This window comes from Phyllopteryx taeniolatus, chromosome 16, assembly GCF_024500385.1.
Source record: "Phyllopteryx taeniolatus isolate TA_2022b chromosome 16, UOR_Ptae_1.2, whole genome shotgun sequence".
Taxonomy (NCBI): domain Eukaryota; kingdom Metazoa; phylum Chordata; class Actinopteri; order Syngnathiformes; family Syngnathidae; genus Phyllopteryx; species Phyllopteryx taeniolatus.
This window is the reverse complement of record NC_084517.1, coordinates 2,513,944-2,536,040: the sequence shown is the minus strand read 5'-3', so window position 1 is coordinate 2,536,040 and position 22,097 is coordinate 2,513,944. Positions and strand designations below refer to the sequence as shown.

The 22,097-nt window shown below is 39.5% G+C and overlaps 1 protein-coding gene across 4 annotated transcripts in view; it reads left to right on the top strand.

Moving 5' to 3' along the window:
- The window catches only part of abat (4-aminobutyrate aminotransferase), a 45,178-nt gene that overhangs the window by 5,935 nt on the left and 17,146 nt on the right, over positions 1-22,097 (top strand). For all 4 annotated transcript variants that reach the window (XM_061750401.1, XM_061750404.1, XM_061750403.1 and 1 more), the window contains 4 exons: positions 2,878-3,014; positions 10,853-10,950; positions 11,059-11,088; positions 14,273-14,390. In XM_061750401.1, coding sequence (XP_061606385.1) covers positions 2,945-3,014; positions 10,853-10,950; positions 11,059-11,088; positions 14,273-14,390 — 316 coding nt within the window. In that variant the 5' untranslated portion in view covers positions 2,878-2,944. The remainder of the gene's footprint in view (positions 1-2,877; positions 3,015-10,852; positions 10,951-11,058; positions 11,089-14,272; positions 14,391-22,097) is intronic.

Here is a 22,097-nt window from a genome sequence, read left to right as displayed (position 1 = left end):
CTCTTGCTCTTTTAAAGGTTAGCTACTGAGGTCTCATCGCTTATTCTCTCTTCGATTTTTTGTGTAAAACGCAGGATGACTGGAGATGTAGCTTTATAATAAATTTAATATCTTATTATAAATAGGTTATATACAATATTTGGCTATTATACCCACGTCTGGAGCGGACATCCTTTATTGCTACTCTTACGTTTAAGCTCCATTTTTGCGCATCAGATCAGCCAGTGTTGTATTTGTTGCACTGGTCTTTTGTATTTTCACGTTGAGGTGCTGCGGGGCGTGGCCCTGGTTGTGGTCCCAGTGGAACCGCGAAACTCACGTAACATCGGCGACAAGAGTTGATCCGCTAGTACATCTTGTATTAATTAGGAAACACACAATTATCTAATTAGTTTTTATGGATGTTAATGTTAAATGTATTAAGTGACGGAACGATGTTCGGGATTATGTCACAACACAGAATGAACTAATCAAATTCAGAGATGGCCAATAATAACTGAAAAAATATAGTATAATATTAATATTTTCATGAAGGATGCATTTGGGATTAGCATTTGAAGGTGGTAATAGTGAAAAATGAAGTGAAACAGACAAGGATTTTCGTCAATTATTTTCCAGAACGAGAATACTTAAAGAGGAGGATCCTATTCATGCGGCACAGCTTGAAGCAGGCATCTGGAGATGCAGCTGGAGATGTGCCTGTCTCAAGTTGGAGGCCAAAACAAAAAAAGGAAAGAAATTAGGCAAATTTAATATAAATCTGCGTGAAGAATTTTTTTTTATTTTGCCTTATTGTACTATTCAGTCTTCCAGATTGCCTGATTTATGTTAAAATAAAAGAAATTCTCTGCGGGGGCCTGGGGGATGCCCCCGGACTCCCCCGCCCCACAATGTTTTTCTTTTTTTTTTTTGGTCACCCATTTTTATGTTGTTGTATGTATGCATGTTGTTGTATGTATGCATGTTTATACGTACAAAAGGACAAGCTTGCTAGGCTACATTACGTTTCGTTTGCCTGCTTGCGAGTCGTATCATATTCAAAGTATGTGAACATACCTCAAGCAATCCTTGAATGAATTAATCAGATCGGACATTCCTAAAAGCTTAATGTTCTGACTTAAGAATAGGCAAGGACCCAGAAGAGAAAGATCGAGGGCTCAAGCTCTACAGTAAAAGCTAAACTCCTCTATTTTAGTTTAACCTATTTTCAATAAGATATTCAATTAATTATAAAGCTACATCTCTAGTCATCCTGGGTTTTACACAAAAAATGGAAAAGAGAATAAGCGATAACACCTCAGTAGCTAACCTTTAAAAGAGCAAGAGCCCCGACACTTGTCAGTTTGAAACTTATATAGAGCATTCCTCAACTTTCTCAGTCTTTTTTGCCACCTGTCCCAGCTTTTTGGGAACGTGTTGCAGCTATAAAATTCTAAGTTAATGATTATTTTCTAAAAACAATAACGTTTATCAGTTTGAACATTAAATATCTCGTCTTTGTAGTGTATTCAATTAAATATAGGTTGAACATGATTTGCAAATCATTGTATTCTGTTTTTATTTATGTTTAACACAACGTCCCAACTTCATTGGAAACGGGATTGTACAAATAGAAGGTCCTAAACCCTTCATCTTTTTTCGCATATATCATTGTATGGGCCCAAATGATTGTGGGTAGCTATCGCTTAGTTACCAAGATCAAAAGTAAATCATAAAATAAGCTGTTACTGGTTATATGAGTTTGCAAATAAGCATTGAGCGAGTAAATAACGGTAAGATTGTATGGTGTCATTTGAGTGACTTCCACTATAGCTCCATCTGAAGTGTAATTTTAGGTTAAAATAAAATAAGAAACCTTTTGTTAAAAATAACACCTCAAACAACTCTCAAACATCCTGAATCAATACAAAACTAAAATCCACCTTGACTTCCAACTCCCAGCGCCAGTATCCAATCAGGCATTCCTGATGTGGTTTAATCTTTTACGTTACATTTCCAGCTTATTCCAGTTCAGACTTGTTGTGTGATCATGCTTTCTCTTTGGCACAAGTCCCACAACATAGCAAATGAACAAAATCAGTACCTCAATTTAAAACACAACCATAAATGTGTACAGACTACCTTTTTTTCATCTGCTTTTATTCCTGATTCTATTGGATCATATTGCTTTCTCCCATATTTAGTGTGGGATTTTACAATGTAGTGAACCACCTTTTATCTTTTCCTCTGAAAGGAACTAAAGAAATGAAGTTGTATGATTGATATTATTCTCATGTCCTCCAGCTCTTTATTTTGCCCGCGCCACACACTAAAACATTGCTTCTCTGAAGCATATAGATGCAGTCTTGTGTAACGCTCTGTAAACCAGTTTCATCCAGTTCATGAGGTGTTGCCAAGTAACCGGCTATGTGATGTGTGGGATAATCGGGGTGTCCACTGTGTCAAAGCAGAAAGCAAGAGTTTTCCCCATTTTGTATTACATAATGATTTGGAAAACAAGAGCGAACCGAGACTCATTTTCTTAGCTTAATTTTAATATAATTTGGAAAGCAAGCAAGAATTTGAAATGGTGTCTGATTGGGCTCATTTTTTTGTCTCACTTTTTTTTTTTTTTTTTTTTTTTTTTTTTGGTCATAGCAGCTCTCTTTGTAGAAGTGAGAGTTCCTTGTATTCGCTGACATTCTTTCTAGGTCTTTCTAGGTGAAAATGTCTATTTTCTTTCCGGAAGCATGTGCTGTTATCAGAGTTATTCTTCTCACACACGTTGAGCATGCACTCTCACATCGGTCAAGTTATTTATTGAATTGGATATTGTCTACCTGTTGCCAAATTTAATCCCTATTTGTCCATACGCTTCCCTCCTTCTCCCAACCCCAGGTGACCTAGTTGTTGAGGATAGAAAAGGGCAGCTGCTGCCTCTCTCAAATTCTGTCTGACTCCTGTCATGGCATCCTCTGTGATCAGCCGTCATCTTGCGCTGTCCCGCCACAAAAACCTACGCCTCAGTCTTTCAGGTAAAATGATTGTTGATGGTTAAACAAATACCAATACCTGTATGTAACTTTGTCACAGAAGTTCTACTCTTTATTAATTTCACAATTTATAGAAATGATATCTGCTTTTTATCCATCATTATAAACTATTTTCAGGCATTTCACAACATTGACTACATGTTTACGTCAAGAACTTCACCCTGTAAAACAATTTCATTTGATGAATGTGAACAAAATCCAGAGTAATGGTATTTAGATAACATTTTTAAACCTGTGTGAAAAAGAATCATATTTGATAACTTGAGTGGATACTTAAACAGAAGTCTGCAAGCTCTGCTTTTAAGCAGCAGAAACAACCCAATCAAAGAAAACAAAAATACAATAATGAAATTTTGAAAGGAAATATTGTATAATACTGATATATTATTCTATTTTTATTTTAATAATAACAATAATAACAATTTTGTATTTTTTTGTCAAGTCAGGAAAATAAAAAAAAATCATAATATACTCAAATATTTATTTAGTTGTGAATTTTTGAATATCTAAATATTTCAATAAGTTTTCTGGGCAGCAAACAAATTGGATGTTTGTATTTGAAATCATACTGTAAGTGACCCTGAAAAGGACAAAGCACAGCGTGGACAACATTAAAGAGGTTGAAAAGGTTATGTAATCTTTGCAATGTTTGACTAACCTTTGTAGAATGGAGGACAGCAAAAGATAAACAGTGTGTAGGAGGCAGTTTTGCGGTTCCAAAAAGTATTTACAAGAATTAATTTGATTTTTGGACCATGAACTGTATGGGAATTTGAAAAACCAGGAAGAATTTCTGAGACATACACAAGCTTTAGATGATTGATGAAAACAGTCCATGTGCAAGAAGACAATATTGTAAAGTAGTATTCTAAAACAAAGCCAGCCAGTGTTTTTAGTTTTGCAGATTATAGTGTGTAAATTAATGGTCAGCGTGAATGGTTACTTCACTTGCAAAGTACTTTTCTACCTTCAAGGTGCTCAAGGCACTTTAATCCTCACCTCAGTGAGACTTGCTCTACTCACTCATCAGTATAAGTGCAACATTTTTTTTAGTATGGAAATTATTATTATGTTATTATTAGGCTGTTTGACAAGCAACTGGTGAATAGATAAGATTCAACACAATGTGTACTGATAGAAGCAGTAAACAGACATCATCAGATTAAGTAAGTAAGAATTCCAAACACACCTCATCCATTATCCCACTGTCAAAGATAATTGTTAAAACGTGTTTTTTCCATTGGTTTGGGTTACACTGAAAAATGTTTTACCTTTTTGCTTTTAGTTAGGCTAAAAAAGTGGATGTAATACTCTCAAAGATGAGATATCAATTTAGAAACTATTTCATCACTATTTTTACAATACTTTTTACACCAGTTGATCTGACTAATGATGTGAAAATACAACAGCAATAACTTTGGTATATAGTAATGCGGCGATGAATTTGAACGTGAAAAAAATACATTGCAGACATTGTGTTATTATCATGGGGAGGTGTTTTTATTCATCCAAAAATAAATATTTTTATTAAACTGCTACTTCCACAGGCTACCTGCTGTTTGAACAGTGACCCTTGTCTGAGTCACAAACAAAACTTTGATTGACATTCTCAAAATGGCTGCTACTCAGCACAAAAATTTGCAGTTTCATGTTAGGCAACAGCTTTACTACAAAATAGTTTGGATTGGCGGAATCCTATTTTCCATTCAATGCGATAAAATATATCTACCGTAACTTCTCGTGTGTAATGCATGATAAACCCCTGCCCCTAAAAATCTTCAAAAGTTAATAGTCCATATAATACATAGGTATAGTAAAAGTTATAACAAATATTCCAAACAAAACTTTGATTGAGATTCTCAAAGTGGCTGCTACTCAGCACAAAAATTTGCAATTTCATGTTAGGCAACAGCTTTAGTACAAAATAGTTTGGATTGGCGGAATTCTATTTTCCATTCAATGCGCTAAAATATATCTACCGTAACTTCTCGTGTTGTAATGCATGATAAACCCCTCCCCCTAAAAATCTTCAAAAGTTAATAGTGCATATAATACATAGGTATAGTAAAAGTTATAAAAAATATTCCACAATGAAATGAGGTATATTACTAGTTATATATTTTGGAAAAGACAGATTAGTCTGAATTGTAATTGTATGTGAAGTTACAAGATACTTAAATCTCTTTAGTCCTGAATAATGTTTTGTATTGTGGCTGTGATTCACCCAAGTGTTTAGTTTTGACTAGACTTTACACCGGCCGCACAGTAGTTGGAGCGTCTGCCTCACAGTTCTGAGGACCGGGGTTCAATTCCCGGCCCCACCTGTGTGGAGTTTGCATGTTAACCCCGTGCCTGCGTGGGTTTTCTCTGGGCACTCCGGTTTCTTCCCACATCCCAAAAACATGCATGGTAGGTTAATTGAAGACTCTAAATTGGCCATGGGTGTGAATGTGAGTGTGAATGGTTGTTTGTTTATGTGTGCCCTGCAATTGGCTGGCAACCAGCTTGGATAGGCTCCAGCACTCCCGCGACCCTTGTGAGCATTAGTGGCTCAGAAAATGGATGGATGGATAGACTCTACACCGATCTGATCGGCTTGATCAGTATCGGCCGATAATTACCATTTTATGCTGATCGTCTTTAATGTGATAATTCGCCGGTCCGATCAATGACGTCATTGATCGGCTCCGCAAAAGACATTTACTCCAAGTTTATTTTTAGCCTTGCCACGTGTCTTGGGATGTAGTACTGTAAGTATCTGACGGCCAATAAAGTTTTATTTAAATCTTGTCGGTGAAAAAAAATTTGACAGTGTGGGAGTTTTTGTAAGGCATGGATCAGACTACAGGACAAATTTTGTCTTTCACGATTGTCTGCAATACCACCGCATCCCATTTTTTACGATCACTGGGCTTTATCTTGTCAACTCAAATGCAACCGGATACACTCGTTACCATGGCGACGACAACAACAATCGATCACGCAAGGTTATTGTGTGTGTGTGGGGGGGGGTAATAAAATAAAGAAAACCCTGTGGTGGTCATCACCGATGCTCAGGAGAGGATGTTCATTCACGGATTGCTTGAGGTATGTTCACCTACTTTTAATACGATACGGCTCCCAAGCAGGCAACCAAACGTTCTGTGACCTACCAAGCTAGTGCTAGCACTAACGGTTGTACGTAAACATGCCGGCGTTCTGTCGAATCATGTTCTAAGGTTTCGGTGTGTGCGAAGTAATTTAATTACAGTAAAGTAATTTAATAACATTAAGTTAGCACCCATTATTTCTGTCTTGTTGTAATGTTGGTTTGACCTGACTGAAAACTTTAAACTTATCTCAGTGGCCAATCCTTGAACGGCCCCTAGATGTCATTAATGTTTTACCTTTTGTCTAAAATGTGAAAGAGTACTTTTGAAGATACTCAGTATACAGTACACAAATATATACAGTAAATGAAAAGTCATTTATTGAGACACTTTGCTCCATCTTGTGATCGGTTATCGTTTTTTTAAACTCACTGATCATTGATCGGCCTCAAAAATCCTGATCGTGTAAAGCCTAGTTTTGACACTGCAGCTTTAAGGAGATAGTTTCCCCTCCCACGTGCACATTGACATCTGAGCTGACTTGCGCAACGTACTGAAAATTAGACGGGTCATCTGTCTGGATAGCACTTTAACGCCTGGTGCAATATAATAAAAACATCGTTAACACACAACAAGATGCAGACGGGGAATAAAAACATTCACATTATTACAACTATTTAGGGGACTAACTGACATAGAACAGCTTTTTAAAACCTATATATGACGACGCTAGGCATGCTAGGGCATCCTTTGATAGCAAGCCACCATGTTTTAAGGGTGACGTCATCATCATCCACTTTCTTAATAATATGTGCGGCAATCAATAAGTAGTAAGCCCACTTTTCCTCTAGCTTTATTTATTGCAATAGAAAGGCAATGTACACATATAAAATAAAGCCCAAAAGTGTGGATTTCATCGCTACTTTTCAATATAATCTCTCTTTTTCTTCATGCCTCGATTAGACTACAGGATTTTAGCCCTGATATTGGCCCGATTAGCTATTGTTGGCGATTTCCCAGATCGAGCCCGACATATTTTGTCGGGAACGACAGAACTCTATGTAGTGTTTAATGTATGACGTTTAATTTTTGGGGATCTTTTCCATGTAGTGTGACATATCAATGACAACTCTCCGACAGTGCACCTTGACATTAACCAATAGGATTGCGTATTGTGACCGGTGCATCGCCACCCGTGTTTACAGTTGTCAACATACTTCGTCGCCGTTATTATCTGTTATTCACGCGCACGAACGAATGTTTACCAAATCTTTAGCGCATGATTCGACAGATCGTCGGCATGTTTACATACTGTACAACCATTAGCTTGCCACGCTAGAAAACGTCTTGTTGCCTGCTTTGCGATCGGTATCATATGAAAAGCATGTGAGCATACCTCAAGCAATCCTTGAATGAACGTCCTCTACCGACCACACGTTTTTCCTCATTTTGTTCTTTTGTTTTCAGCGCACAATGCATCCATTCTGTCCAGTCGTGTTGACCGGTGACACGTTTTCTGGTTCCGCCTCTCCGAGAGTGTTTCATTTGAGAATATAAAGCCCAGTGATTGTAAAAGACAGGATACGGTGGTATCGGAATACTGTAATGTCGTGTAGTGTTGCCACTATCTGACCGAGATACGGCAAGATTTCGAAGTACTTAGTCTGACATTGTGCAATTGTGAAAGACCAAATTTGTCTTGTAGTCTGATCCAGGCATAACACCGACGGTCCATCAATGTATGCCAGCCTCGTGAACTACAGTAGGCAGCGCTTTTAACCTGTTTGACCCGAGAAAACGTGGTAAGTAGTGTGGTCATACTGATCAACAGCAATTATTCAAATAACACAGAGTGACGAAGCCACAATGACTTTCGGTAAGTAAGTAAGTCGAGGTCAAAAATCTATTGAAACATTTTTTTGGGGTCAGGTAATGTGTTTGCTAGCTTGCGTTTACAAAACACCTATCCACAGGAAACTCCTGTAGTATTTTCATTGTGTATTGGCAAAAAAATAAATGGTAGCTGAAAACTAATTTTATTGACATCAATGTGTTCATATTGATATAGCATTTGACACAATCAAGTGTGGAAAACAACATTAATCATCTGGTGTGCGTTTTCATTAATGCATTACTAAAGGCGATGGAAGTTGGCTTCCACTCGCTCCATTATTGCTCTGTTGATTTGGGTGACGTTTTTTTCAGTTACTCTATCACAATTAATTCCATATTTGAAAAAAAAAAAATAGAATCGTGTCTAGTTTTACTACTACTTTAGTTGAGCAGCAAGGTTGATTGTGTACTCAAAACAACGTTTGTGTTACGCATAACGGAATTCTGGGCTTCTACACATTTGAGATTTCAAAATTTCATACGTTTTCTAGACACTCAGTTCCAGACTTCTCGGAATAAAATAACAATCAAAATAATTATTTGTGACATTTGAGTAAAATAGATGATCATTTATATGTGACGGTTGATGCAAGCTCTCAGGCTGGCAGTCATTGATGACTGGCATAATTGTCACAGGGTATCATTGAAAACATCAAGGGTGAAGTGTTAAATTCATATTTGTCAGTTTTTGTGCTAAGAATTATCTCTGTGTTTTAATCCCTGATTTTGTTGTTCGCGTTGATTTCATCCTTCTCGTCTGCGTGTTGATTTAAATCTTATAGAGTTAAATCTTTGTGCAACTTCTGTCATTTTGTGCAACTCCCAGTCATCGAAGATGTATTCACCAAAGAGTAAATGATTAAATCTCTTGTTATTGTTTTAAATTTGCTCATTTCTGTCCTTAGAGTACTTCACATTTACTTTTCAGAAAATCTGACTGTGTCAGGTTGTTGTGTTTGCTCGTATAAATGCTGGCCATTCATTTGGAACAATGTAATGATTTTTTTGACAGGAACTACTTGAGACGTTCAAAGGGTGTTTACTAGCAGCTGATAATGTACACCGATGGAATTTTCTGACTCAATCAGAATCCAGTATTCACCAAGCCCCTGGTATAATACAGTGTGCTCTCACACAACCATTGGAGCTGCGCTTCCAAGCAAATTAAAAAAACACGGACCGATCAGTATTTTATTTTATTTTTTTTAGATATTTACATTTTTTTTAAATAGAGCTGTGGTAATAGTCTTGGAAACAAATAATTTTCCATGCAACATTTTCCATAATTTTCCAGACCTGGAAATTTATTAAATCAAATTCCATACTGTTCCATACTTTCCATAATTCCGTTGGAACCCTGGGGATTATACGACGTACCTCTGCATCAACATTTAAACCCCTCGTTCTTGTCTACGCTGTTTGTTTTGTTGACGCTGTTTTAACGGCGCAGGCAATAAAATTGTCAATTGGCATTTCAAGCCTTTGCAGAATTAGTTGATAGTTTTCAGGATAGCTGACTGGAAAGTCTGCATCGAGCACTGCTCTCTATTCAGCTACTTTGGCTGCTCTAGGTGTTGTCGCGCTAAATTAGTCCGCCGGGTGTGATGTTTTTCCAAAATATAGTACCTCATTCCAAATCCAGCGTGCACCCACAATTTTGCATTTAGTGACGACATAGTGCTGCTGTGCTGCTCCATGCTGCTGGTAGCGCCGGTTGCAAAGTCATTCCGACTTATCAGCTATGGCTTTCGGCTTGTGATAATGCTACCTTTGTAATGTATTGTTTGCGAGCAATGCTATTTTGCTGAACTAGTTCGTGCCGTCATCAGCCTTACAGTTCTGAGGACCGGGGTTCAAATCTTGGCCTCGCCTGTGTGGAGTTTGCATGTTCTCCCGGTGGAGAGATAATTCTTAGCACAACCCCTCTCACTCACATTCACACCTCCGGGAAATTTAGAGTCTACAATCAACCTACCATGCATGTTTTTGGGATGCGGGAGGAAACCACAGTGCCTGGAGAAACCCCACGCAGGCATGGGGACAACATGCAAACTCCATGGGGAATGCACAATAAAATAAAATTATGTCATAGATTTCCCTGTCAAGCAGAAATGAAGCCACATCGCTTGTATCAAATTTCTTAGGGAGTCTGAGTTGACATCAGCCACCTCTCGAACAGTATGTATCCTAGTTTTGTTTCTTTCTCTATCAAATTCCCTTTGTTTAGCCTTTCTGGTCTCTTCGCTCTGCTAGTGTTTCCTTGTATTAGAAGACCCAGTTGTTGGCGAACGAGGGATAGCCTCCACGTCCACCATTTTTCCCAGAGTTTCCGTCTGGCATAAATGCGCTTACACAAGAAAATTATGGAGATACTCCCGAGCCACACCTCCAGTCTTTACAGTGTCTAATTGGACAGTTATCTCTGTCACAGAGACTTTTAAAATAGTAATGAAATTCAATTAGATGCATTAGATGAGGCTGGGGAGGGATGACTTTTGAAAAAATACTTTAAATAAATGTTTTACTGTCAGGACATCCAGAGAGTTATACCACATTTTTTTCTCAACTGCTTACGACACCTTGAAACAAAACTTTTTTTTAATATATATCAAACCTTCAAGCCAGTATTTAATCTACAAATCGGGAACATTTCTGAAAAAAAATAATTTATTAGTAGGTTAAATTAAATTGAGCTCATATGTTTTTGACTGCCCCTGGTAACCATAACATGCATATGACCAGCAGGTTTTTGGGGCGCAGCGTGGGGGTAAAGGTTTGTACAAACGCTTTGAAATTTCAGGTATTATTAGTTTTTCAAATTGTGTTTCGTTTTTTCAGGATGCCGATATGCAAGCAAAGCGGCACCAAAGGTCCAGGTGGACTTTGATTATAATGGACCCTCCATGAAAACTGAAGTCCCTGGGCCAAGATCACAGGTAACACACACATAAACTTGCAACCAGTAGACAGATAGAAGTACAGTATATAATGTATATATAATATATAATAATTGTACCATAATTTACTCTTATTTCTATCTTTAGGAGCTGACAAAACAACTGGGAGAAATTCAGGTAAATTGAGGTGTGTGTCTGTGTGTGCATGTATGTGTGTTGTGGTCTGTAAGGTACAGTTGTCAGGTCAAGCAACATCACTATGAAAATGGCTGCCACATTTGGAAAATGCATTTTAGTGCACATCACTAAAGACAATTTGTCAGCTCATGTACAGTGGATATAAAAAGTTTAAATGCCAGATTTCTGTGATATAAAAAATGAGACCAGGATAAATAATTTAACATTTTCCTCCATTAATTAATTCCTCCACTCAAAAGAAACCCAAAGGTGTTATAACGGGTTGAGGCCAGGACCAGACCAGTCGAGTTCATCCATACCAAACCCTATAGAACACTTTCGGATGAATTAGAGCGGAGACTAAAGGCCTTTTCACACTGCACTTTGCCCTCAACCTTCCCATTCATTGTGTGTGCTGAGGGGGCGTCAGTGCGTTTTGATGTGACACTTTGCGTCAATGCAGTGCGTGTCTGATGCGCAGTGTCGCGTCGTCTGATAGAATTTTTTTTTGTTCGGGAGCGTTGACGTGATGACTTCAAAAAGATCCTACAATGGGAGCGGGGCTGGCTGAGTGCTATTTTGACTGACGTGTACTCTAAACGGTTTACAGTACAAGGCAAGGGGGAAATAGAGGAAGGCGTAATAATTGCAGTGTCCCACTATCCCGAACTTCGGGCCAGTAGAAAAAATAATATAGCGAGACGTCTCTGCGGGAGGCTTTCAAACTCCCTTTGAAAGCTCCCTGCTCAGCCTGAAATACACCTCAAAGCACTCTTCATGGAACTAGAAAGCTCACGAATTAGTTTAAACTCTGAGTTGGTGCCGTGAAATTAGTATGTGATATTGCCATTCCCTTTTTTTTTTTGCTGCTGCTTCACTTCCTCCTCCTTAAAATAAAATAAAATATGCAAGTTAGGGCTTTCTTTTCCAACAATGACAAGTACATATTGCGAACTTGCAGTCCACTCAGTGGGGAAAGTCTCCCGACTTCCTTGTAGGCTGTTGCGTCACCACTTCCAAATATAGGATGGCCACACCTCCGTTGCTGTCGTCGTCGTCTTTTCATACTGAGCAAGTGTACTGTCAAAAGGCCTTGAGAACCAGGCCTTCTCTTCTCTTATCAGTGTGTAACCTCACAAATGCACGCCTGGGAAAATGGTCATAAATTCCCATAAACACACTCCTAAACGTTGTGGAAAGCCTTTCCAGAAGAGTTTAAGATGTTATAATTGCAGAGGGTGGACCGATGTCATGTTAAACCCTATGTATTAAGAATAAAATGTCACTTGAAGGGCACATATTTTGCCAAACCAACTTTTTCTAGTATTTGGGATGTAATATAGGCTCTATGGTGCATCAGTACACGTGAAATATGAATTAAAATCGTCCACACATTCCAGAGTACCAGATGTTTTTCTGCCGAGAGGCCTGAAATCAGGTCATCCGAATTGCTCAACCAAATCTACATCACTAGTGAAGATCTCCGCCTTCCCTTTACGCTCCCGAGCCAGCGTGCTTTCAGTGGGTCTTTTACATGGAGACAACCAATCAGAGGAAAGGGGGCGGTCTAAACCAAATATGGACAAAGCGGATACAAAACTGGGTCAAACAGAAGTAGCTGTCAGAGGGTCTTTTGTCCATGTTAAGAATCACTCTTTGGAGATCTACTGTATATCGCCAAAATACGGGACCTTTAAGTTCATTTCTGAGTCAAGGCAGGTCAGCGAATACTTTTGGAAATATAATGTATGATGAGGAAGAGAAATAGTTGTCACATGTTCTAAAAAGCCAGTACTTGCCACAAATTCCTGCAGCTCCTTCTGTGTTGCTCACGGCCTCTTGGCAGCCTCCCGGACAAATTTTCTTCTCGTCTTTTTATCAATTTTGGAGGGTGTGGCCAGTTCTTGAAAAAGTCACCGTTGTGCCATACTTTTTCCAATTGATGATGACTGTGTTCGGTGTGTGCCATGGTATATTTATCTATTATCTATTGTAAATTCTTTGAATTCTTCTCCTGACTGATACCTTTGAACATAGAGATCCTGTTGATGCTATGGAAGCACACATTTAACATGAGTTTGAATGTGCCTAGTTAATTGTGAACACAGCCACATCCGTAGTTATAAGAGGATGTGCACACTTGTGCAAGTTGGAAAGTGTTATAAGTTGTCAATTGTGTTGTACCGGTTATTGGTGGAAAGTGTTTTTAAATAATTTATCTTTGTATTATTTTTTTTACATCACAAAAACATACCATTTGAACAAGGGTGTGTAGACCTTTTATATCCACTGGATGTGTGTTTCTAGGGGGAATGGGATCTTCAATTGTATCTACCCAGTGAACTACTTAAAAAGAGCCTGTAGCACAAATGCTGTCCCTGTAGTTGGAATGTACCACTTGCCTTCGTCCTCTTTTCTGTGGCCTTTTTCAATGTTGTTGCACACGTGAGGCATGTATTCTTTTGCAAACAAATTATTGAGGGTTGTATGTACAAAATGTTTTCGACTTGTAACAAGTTACGTCATTTTCCCATGACATATTGACAGGAGAGAGTGTTTTGAACAAACAGTATACTTGAACGAATGGGTTACCTTAATAGCCTTTGACTTGAGAGGTCAATCTTCAAACAATGGGACAGTGTTCACAACCTCTCCCAATACTAATCGAGTTAAGAATGAGCTGTCCGGGCCTGTCTGACCTGTATTATTTCCAGATTTTTGCAAGCGTGGCCAGCAGGCCTGTGCTCTGTCATAAAGCAAAAATGCAAAATAGATACAATAGAACAGGTACTTTGAATCTCAAACTGAGGAAGACTGGGCGCTAGTTAGAAAGAAAGAGTGAGTGCTGCTCTGATGTACGCAGCAGCTTGTGATGCAGTCAACTACTAGTACTGTGAGTGATGCTTGGCTTTTCAGTATGACAATAAGGCCCGGAGGCAAAATATTATTCAACCATGATAACAAAATGAACCTTCATAATAACTCATTCATGGGAAGTGAGAGGAGACTAACATGCCATATGCACAAAAGGCACTGCCATCTAGTGTAGGTCAAGTATGTGTGTGTGTGCACATCTTTCTCTCAAAATTTTTGTTTGTGCTATGTTTGTCCCCAACTGAGGTATACAGCTGGCATAAGTGCCATTGTATGCTTGTTTTTAAATCGAAAACCTGTCTCTTCCCAGAATGTTGGCGCTATCAACTTCTTCTGTAACTATGAGGAGAGCAGGGGCAATTACCTGGTGGATGTGGATGGCAACCGCATGCTGGACATCTACACTCAGATCTCTTCCATTCCTATTGGTTAGTAACAAAAGACCCCAAAACAGTTTATCGATGCATAACCTGTAGGGTTGAGTATGGATGAGAGATTATATGGTATGAAATTTTCTTATCACACTGATAGTGACCAAAATTATCACATACCAGTTATCAATTTATTCATGACACTGGTAAAAGAAATGTAAACAAAATTAATTATAGATTTAATTCCAATCAAAAGATTTGATGTGTCTGTCCTAGTCTTTATATGTGGGGAAAAAATATGTGTGTGTTTCTCACATCTTCTTTTCTTTTGTCTTCTTCCTCGATTTGTCTTCTTCTTTCTTTCCTTAATTTTAGTCATGAGACAAAGCTCTTGATTTAGTGGTCAATCTGCTTTCCCAGCCTCACAGAGCTGTGGGTTTTGGCCAAAAGAAAGAGATCACGGATATAAGTGGCCAAAATGAGTTTCCCCCGCAGGCTGTCCGGGCTCTCCCTTAGGAATAAGATAAGAATCTCTGTCATCCGGGAGGGGCTTAGAGTCGCTGCTCCTCCGAGTACGAGAGGGTCGACCCAGTCCTGGATAAGCGGAAGAAAATGGCTAGATGGGTGGTTGCAGTGTGGACCGAATGGGAGAAGACAAAAGACTGTGACTGTGTTCGGAATTACTCGCGATTTACTAGATACTATTGCTTTGTATAGTCAGTTCGTCGTTTTGTAGCGCTGCTCAAATGTGAAGTGAGCATAGGTTATCCACTATATAGTGCCCTCAATGTATCCCACAATGCATCTTCAAACAGTGAAAAACCAGTAGTCACAAGAAAAGCAATCTATCCCATGATTGCATTGCGCGATACAGAAATGCAATGCAGTGCCTTTCTGTATTGTTTGCTTTTTGGCACGAATTAAATAGGGGTTATGCGTAACCAAATTCCGCATTCGGTAAAACAGGTCAAACCACTTCCCTCTGGCTTGGGTAAATGGCGTAGCCCTATAGCATGAGAGCAGAACAAAGCATCCGTAGGAACTTTAAACGTCTACAATGTCACAGAATGTCTTCAAGCTCTACCAAAGATGACTAAATACATACAGGATTCTACCTCAGCTGCGATCTTCAGTAGATATGCACAATGTATGAGGAATAGTCAAAAAGTCATGCGCCCAGTTCAGTTTAACCTAGTAATAAAACATTTTTTTTCCTCAGGAATTTTCACGGTTTGTAATTTAAATACTTGTTTGAAGGTTTATTTTGAAAAGGCTTTGTTTATACCTGTCCTCTTCCACTCAGCCATTGTGGAAATGTTGTCATTGTTGGATGCCCGTCAGAAGCAAAGAGCTGAGGCTGAGGACCCCACCCAATTAATTGAGAGGCGGAATCGGCCCAGAGTCCACCCGAAAGCAGGTTTTTCATTCTTGATCCTAGACACCCAATTTTTGACTGCTTTAGACTATTACAGCTTCCCCATACACATTGGTCAATCTTTTGAAAATGTTGTTGTTGTCGTGGTATTGGCTCCACTTTCAAAGCAAGAAATTCAGTCACACCTCTCGGCCTCTGACGGGGATCCAACAATGACATCAGTTCCAAAATGGTTGACAGGAAGAGCAGAGGCTTAAACAAAACTTTTTTTAAAGAAAACTTAAGATACGTATTTACAGGGGGTACGGAAAGTATTCAGACCCCGTTAGATTTTTCACTCTTGGTTATATTGCAGCCCTAAAATAATTTGTTTACTCATAAATGTACACACAGCACCCAAAATTGACGGAAACAAATTGAATTGTTGAAATTTTTGCAGATTTATTAAAAAAGAAAAACTGAACTATCACACAGCCATTAGTATTCGGACCCCTTTGATCAGTGTTTAGTAGAAGCACCCTTTTGAACTAATACAGCCATGAGTCTTTTTGGGAATGATGCAACAAGTTTTACACATCTGGATTTGGGGATCCTCTGGCATTCCTCGTTGCAGATCCTCTCCAGTTCTGTCAGGTTGGATGGTGAACATTGGAGGGCCGCCATTTTCAGGTCTTTCCAGAGATGCTCAATTGGGTTTAAGTCAGGGCTCTGACTGGGCCATTCAAAAACAGTCACGGAGTTGTTCTGAAGCCACTCCTTCGGCATTTTAGCTGTGTGCTTAGCGTCATTGTCTTGTTGGAAGGTGAACCTTTGGCCCAGTCTGAGGACCTGAGCACTCTGGAGAAGGATATCCCTGTACTTGGGCGCATTCATCTTTCTTTCGATTGCAACCACCCGTCCTGTCCTTGCAGCAGAAAAGCACCCAGACAGCATGATGCTGCCACCACCATGCTTCACTGTTGGTACTGTGCCTGGTTTTCTCCACACATGCCACTTAGAATTAAGGCCAACAATTTCTATCTTGGTCTCATCAGACCACAGAATCTTATTTCTCACCATCTTGGAGTCCTTCAGATGTTTTTTAGAAAACTCCATGCGGGCTTCTACGTCTTGTACTGAGGAGAGGCTTCCGTCGGGCCACTCTGACTTAAAGCCCTGACTGGTGGAGGGCTGCAGTGATCGTTGACTTTATAGAACTACGTCACCCGACTGCATCTCTGGAGCTCAGCCACCATGATCTTTGGGTTCTTCTTTACCTCTCTCACCAAGGCTCTTCTCCCCCGATTGCTCAGTTTGGCTGGACGGTCAGCTCTAGAAAGGGTTCTGGTCGTCCCAAACGTCTTCCATTTAAGGATTATGGAGGCCACTTTGCTCTTAGGAACCTGAAGTGCAGCAGATTGTTTTGTTTTTTTGTAACCTTTGCCAGATCTATGCCTCGCCACAATTATGTATCTGAGTTCTTCAGGCAGTTCCTTTGACCTCATGATTCTCATTTGCTCTGACATACACTGTGAGCTGTAAGGTCTTTTACAGACAGGCGTGTGGCTTTCCTTATCAAGTCCAATCAGTATAATAAAACACAGCTGGAGTCCAATGAAGGTGAATACTTTCTGTACCCACTGTAAACTACAAACTGGAAAAATTTCAGAAAAAAAAATGTATTAGTTGGTGAATTAAATTGGGCTAATTGACTGCCCCTCGTACATTTTGCACATCTTTCTGTTTTCAACTGCAGACATGCTGCTAATCGTGTAGACTGTAGAGTAGTGGAGTATCTAGTCCAGGATATACCCCACCTATCGCCCCAAAGTCAGCTGGGATAGGCTCGAGCTAACCCGCAGCCCCATTAAGAATAAGCAGTTTAGAAAATGGACAGATCTATTGATAAGAAACCCAAGTTATGGTAATTTAATTCAGTACTGCATGCTGTATCTTAGTCTGTTAGATACTTTCAGTATTGATTTTCTATGCTCTGTGTTTATCCTTGTTATTTGAGGTCCACCACAAGTGAATGGTTTGTTGGTTGCAACATGTGCCATGTACAACCCCAATTCCAATGAAGTTGGAACGTTGTGTTAAAAAGAAATAAAAACAGAATACAATGACTTGCAAATCATGTTCAACCTATATTTAATTGAATAGACTACAAAGACAAGGTATTTATTGTTCAAACTGATAAACTTTGTTGTTTTTAGCAAATAATCATTAACTGAGAATTTTATGGCTGCAACACGTTCCAAAAACGCTGGTACAGGGTCATGTTTACCACTGTGTTACATCACCTTTTCTTTTAACAACATTCAATAAACGTTTAGGAATTGAGGACAATAATTGTTGAAGCTTTGTAGGTGGAATTCTTTCCCATTCTTGCTTGATGTACAGCTTCAGCTGTTCAACAGTCCGGGGTCTCCGTTGTCGTATTTAACGCTTCATAATGGGCCACACATTTTCAATGGGAGACAGGTCTGGACAGCAGGCAGGCCAGTCTAGTACCCACACTCTTTTACTACAAAGCCACGCTGTTGTAACACATGCAGAATGTGGTTTGGCATTGTCTTGCTGAAATAAGCAGGGGCGTCCATGACAAAGACGTTGCTTGGATGGCAGCATATGTTTCTCCAAAACCTGTATGTACCTTTCAGCATTAATGGTGCCTTCATAGATGTGTAAGTTACCCATGCCATTGGCACTAATCAGAATTAATCTTTATTTGCCAAGTATGTCCAAAAGACACACAAGGAATTTGTGTCAATTTACAGAACACTTTGGAGACAGAAAGACATTGATAAAAAAAAAAAAAAAAAAAACAGTCACTGAGCAGTAAAGGGTTGCTTGTTATCTGGTAATGCCGGTACATTATTTTTTTTTTTTGACAATTGTGCAAAAAGATGCAGAGTCCTCTAGCACTTAGAGCAGTTCGAATGACTAATATTGCAATAGTCCGGTGCAATGACCATTGTGCAAAGGGCGCCGAGACTTCAAGGAGTGTATGCGGTTTAAAGTGACGAGTAGTGCGATAATCTGGGACAGTGTTGGTTGTGCAAATGTTACAGATACTCCTCAATCAGTGTGCAAATGGAGCAGATGCTACTCTGGCATGAGTGGCCAGTATATGCAAATAGTGCAGCCTGGCGAGACAACTACAGTGAGTGCACGAGTAATACATAATTGGCCCCACAGAAATGTGACAACGAACTCAAGTCAAAAAATTGCCAGCATGTTGTAATGGAATTGTAGGTCAGGTGTTTAAGAAGTTGATCGCAAGAGGGAAGAAGCTGTTGGAATGTCTACTAGTTCTAGTTTGCATTGATCGGTAGCGCCTACCTGAGGGAAGGAGCTGGAAGAGCTGGTGACCGGGGTGCGGAGGGTCCGAGAGGATTTTGCACACCCTTCTCTTAGTTCTGGCAGCGTGCAAGTCCTCAATGGTGGGTAGGGGGGTACCGATAATCCTTTCAGCAGTTTTGATTGTCCGTTGCAGTCGGAGTTTGTCCTTTTTTGTAGCAGCACCAAACCAGACTGTGATGGAAGAACACAGGACTGATTCGATGACCGCTGTGTAGAACTGTCTCAGCAGCTCCGGTGGCAGGCCGTGCTTTATCAGAAGCCGCAGGAAGTACATCCTCTGCTGGGCCTTTTTGAGGACGGAGTTGATGTTGGTCGCCCACTTCAGGTCCTGAGAGACTGTAATTCCCAGGAACTTGAAGGTCTCGACGGTTGACACAAGGCAGCTGGACAACGTGAGGGGCAGCTGTGGCGAAGGATGCCTCCTGGAGTCCACGATCATCTCTACAGTCTTGAGCGTGTTCACCTCCAGGTTGTGTCGGCCGCACCACAGCTCCAGCCGCTCCGCTTCCTGCCGATATGCAGACTCGTTGATGAGGCCGATGACAGTGGTGTCATCTGCAAACTTCAGGAGTTTGACAGTCGGGTTCGCTGAGGTGCAGTCGTTCGTGTAGAGAGAGAACATTAAATTTTTTGCTACCTGTCCCAGCTTTTTTGGAACGTGTTGCAGCCATAAAATTCTAAGTTAATGATTATTTGCTAAAAACAATCAAATTTATCACTTTGAACATTAAATATCTTGTCTTTGTTGTGTATTCAATTATAGGTTGAAGAAGAAGAAGAATCATCTTTTATTGTTATGAACATGCATGCATACACATGAAATTTGTTCTCTGCATTTAACCCATCACAGTGAACACATACACGTTAGTGGAACACACTGGAGCAGGGGGCAGCTGAAGTGCCCGGGGAGCATTTCGGGGTATCAGTGTCTTGCTCAAGGACACCACAGCCGTGAGTCCGGGGGATGTTGGCAGATGGACCAGTCGGGGTTTTGAACCTAGGTCCCCCACGGTGGCAGGCGATGATCTTAACCGTTGGGCCACGGCTGCCCACATGATTGCAAATCATTGTATTCTGTTTTTATTTATGTTTAACTCAACATCCCAACCATTGGAATTGGGGTTTTATAATGATTATCATATGGCTTACTTTTAATCAGAATCCTTTATCAAAAAATTAATTTCTTGTTTTTCTGGAGCTATTTCAACAGAGTGAAATTTAGAGAAAGCTGCTCCGCTTTGCATGCAATATTTTCTGCATGATCACTGTTATTTTGAAGTCATTAGTTTTAGGATCCAAGGTTCAGGCAATCTCCCAAAAGGGTTTTTTGTTCTTCCCAGGGCCTCGCACATTAATTAATTCAGTAGCTGAAAGGGTAACTACTTTGTCCATTGCTTTTCACAAGTTATACAACCAGCATGGATAAATCTAATTGACTACCCCAAAAATTTCTGGACAAAATAACATGCTGTACTTTCATCCCTGTATACTGTACCTATTGATATATGTGTGCTATTCACAACATCTGTAATGAATCTCTACACCGCATCACTTGATTGAAATGCCTTGCCTGCTGCTTGCTCAAATGAATGAGACAGGATGAGACACATGTCTCAATGGTCACTGTGAGCCACAAACTCGCTACTTAAATCGTGATGGCATTTCTAATTTTACAACGAGATGACAGAACCGTTATATACATTACTGTGGGCTGTGTTTGTACGTGTGTTTGTTTCTTGGAGGCCTTGTTTTTGTGGTGTATGTTTGCATCATGAACTGGCTTATAGCTAAAAAAAAAAATTTTAAAAAAACCCAAAAAACATTTTAGATTTTAAACATACAAGCCAGTCTCATACAACCTGCTTCTTCTTAGGGGATGTCAACAAAATGAAGAAATGTCTGGAATACTATGGGATATAATGGGACATCTAAAAATAATCAGCTCAACATGTCTTAGATAAGAAAGCGTAATTAGAAGATGAATGTCAATGAGGCAATTAACACCGTTTCATTGTTGTACTTCACTGCGCTCTGCTGGTTGGAAGTGGGAGACAACTTTATGTCATAAGATTCTCAATTCAGGGCTTTATTGTGTGTAATTCTCATAGATCAGAACCTACATACGCTTGAGTTCTTCGATTGACGGTTGCAAATATATGTGTATGATAGTGCTATGGAGTCACCTAACTACAGTAAAGCGAAGCAAATTTATTTATATAGCGCATTTCATACACAATGTAACTAACGTGCTTTACATGATTAAAAGCATTTTATAACAAAGAAAGAAACACCTTATAAACATTTAAAACAAAGATTTAAAAAATGAAATAAAATAAAAATACAATTAAAACAGCATACAGTGCAATAAATATCATTTAAAAGTGCAAATGTTCTTTATGTTTTTATGTTTTTAACCTGGATTTAAACACATTCACGCTTGGGGCTGATGTCACCTCTGTTGGCAACTTATTCCATTTGTGTTCAGCATAATAACTAATTGCTGCTTCACCATGTTTGCTTTGGACTGTGCTCCACTATTTGACCTGAGTCTGTCAATCACAGAGCCCTACTGGGTTGATATTCCATTAGCATTTCATTCATGTATTCAGGACTTAATCCGTTTAGTGATTTATAGACGAGTAGCAGAACTTTAAAATCTATTCTAAAGCTGACTGGAAGCCAGTGTAAAGACTTTAGAATTGGAGTAATATGCTCTGACCTCTTTGTTCTGATCAGAACCCGAGCCGCAGCATTCTGAATGAGCTGCAGCTGTTTAATGCTCTTTTTAGGGAGTGCAGTCAGAAGACCATTAAAATAGTCAAGTCCACTTGAGATAAAAGCATGGATGAGCTTCTCCTGGTCTGCTTGACACATGCAAGCCTTCACTCTGGATATGTTCTTCAGATGGTAGAAGGCAGTTTTAGTAATTGATTTTATATGACTGTTGAAAGTCAGGTCGGAATCTACCAGAACCAAGGTTTAGGACTTGGTCTTTGGTTTTGAGAGTGACTCCAGGTATTTACTAACAGCCTGGAAGGCCCAAG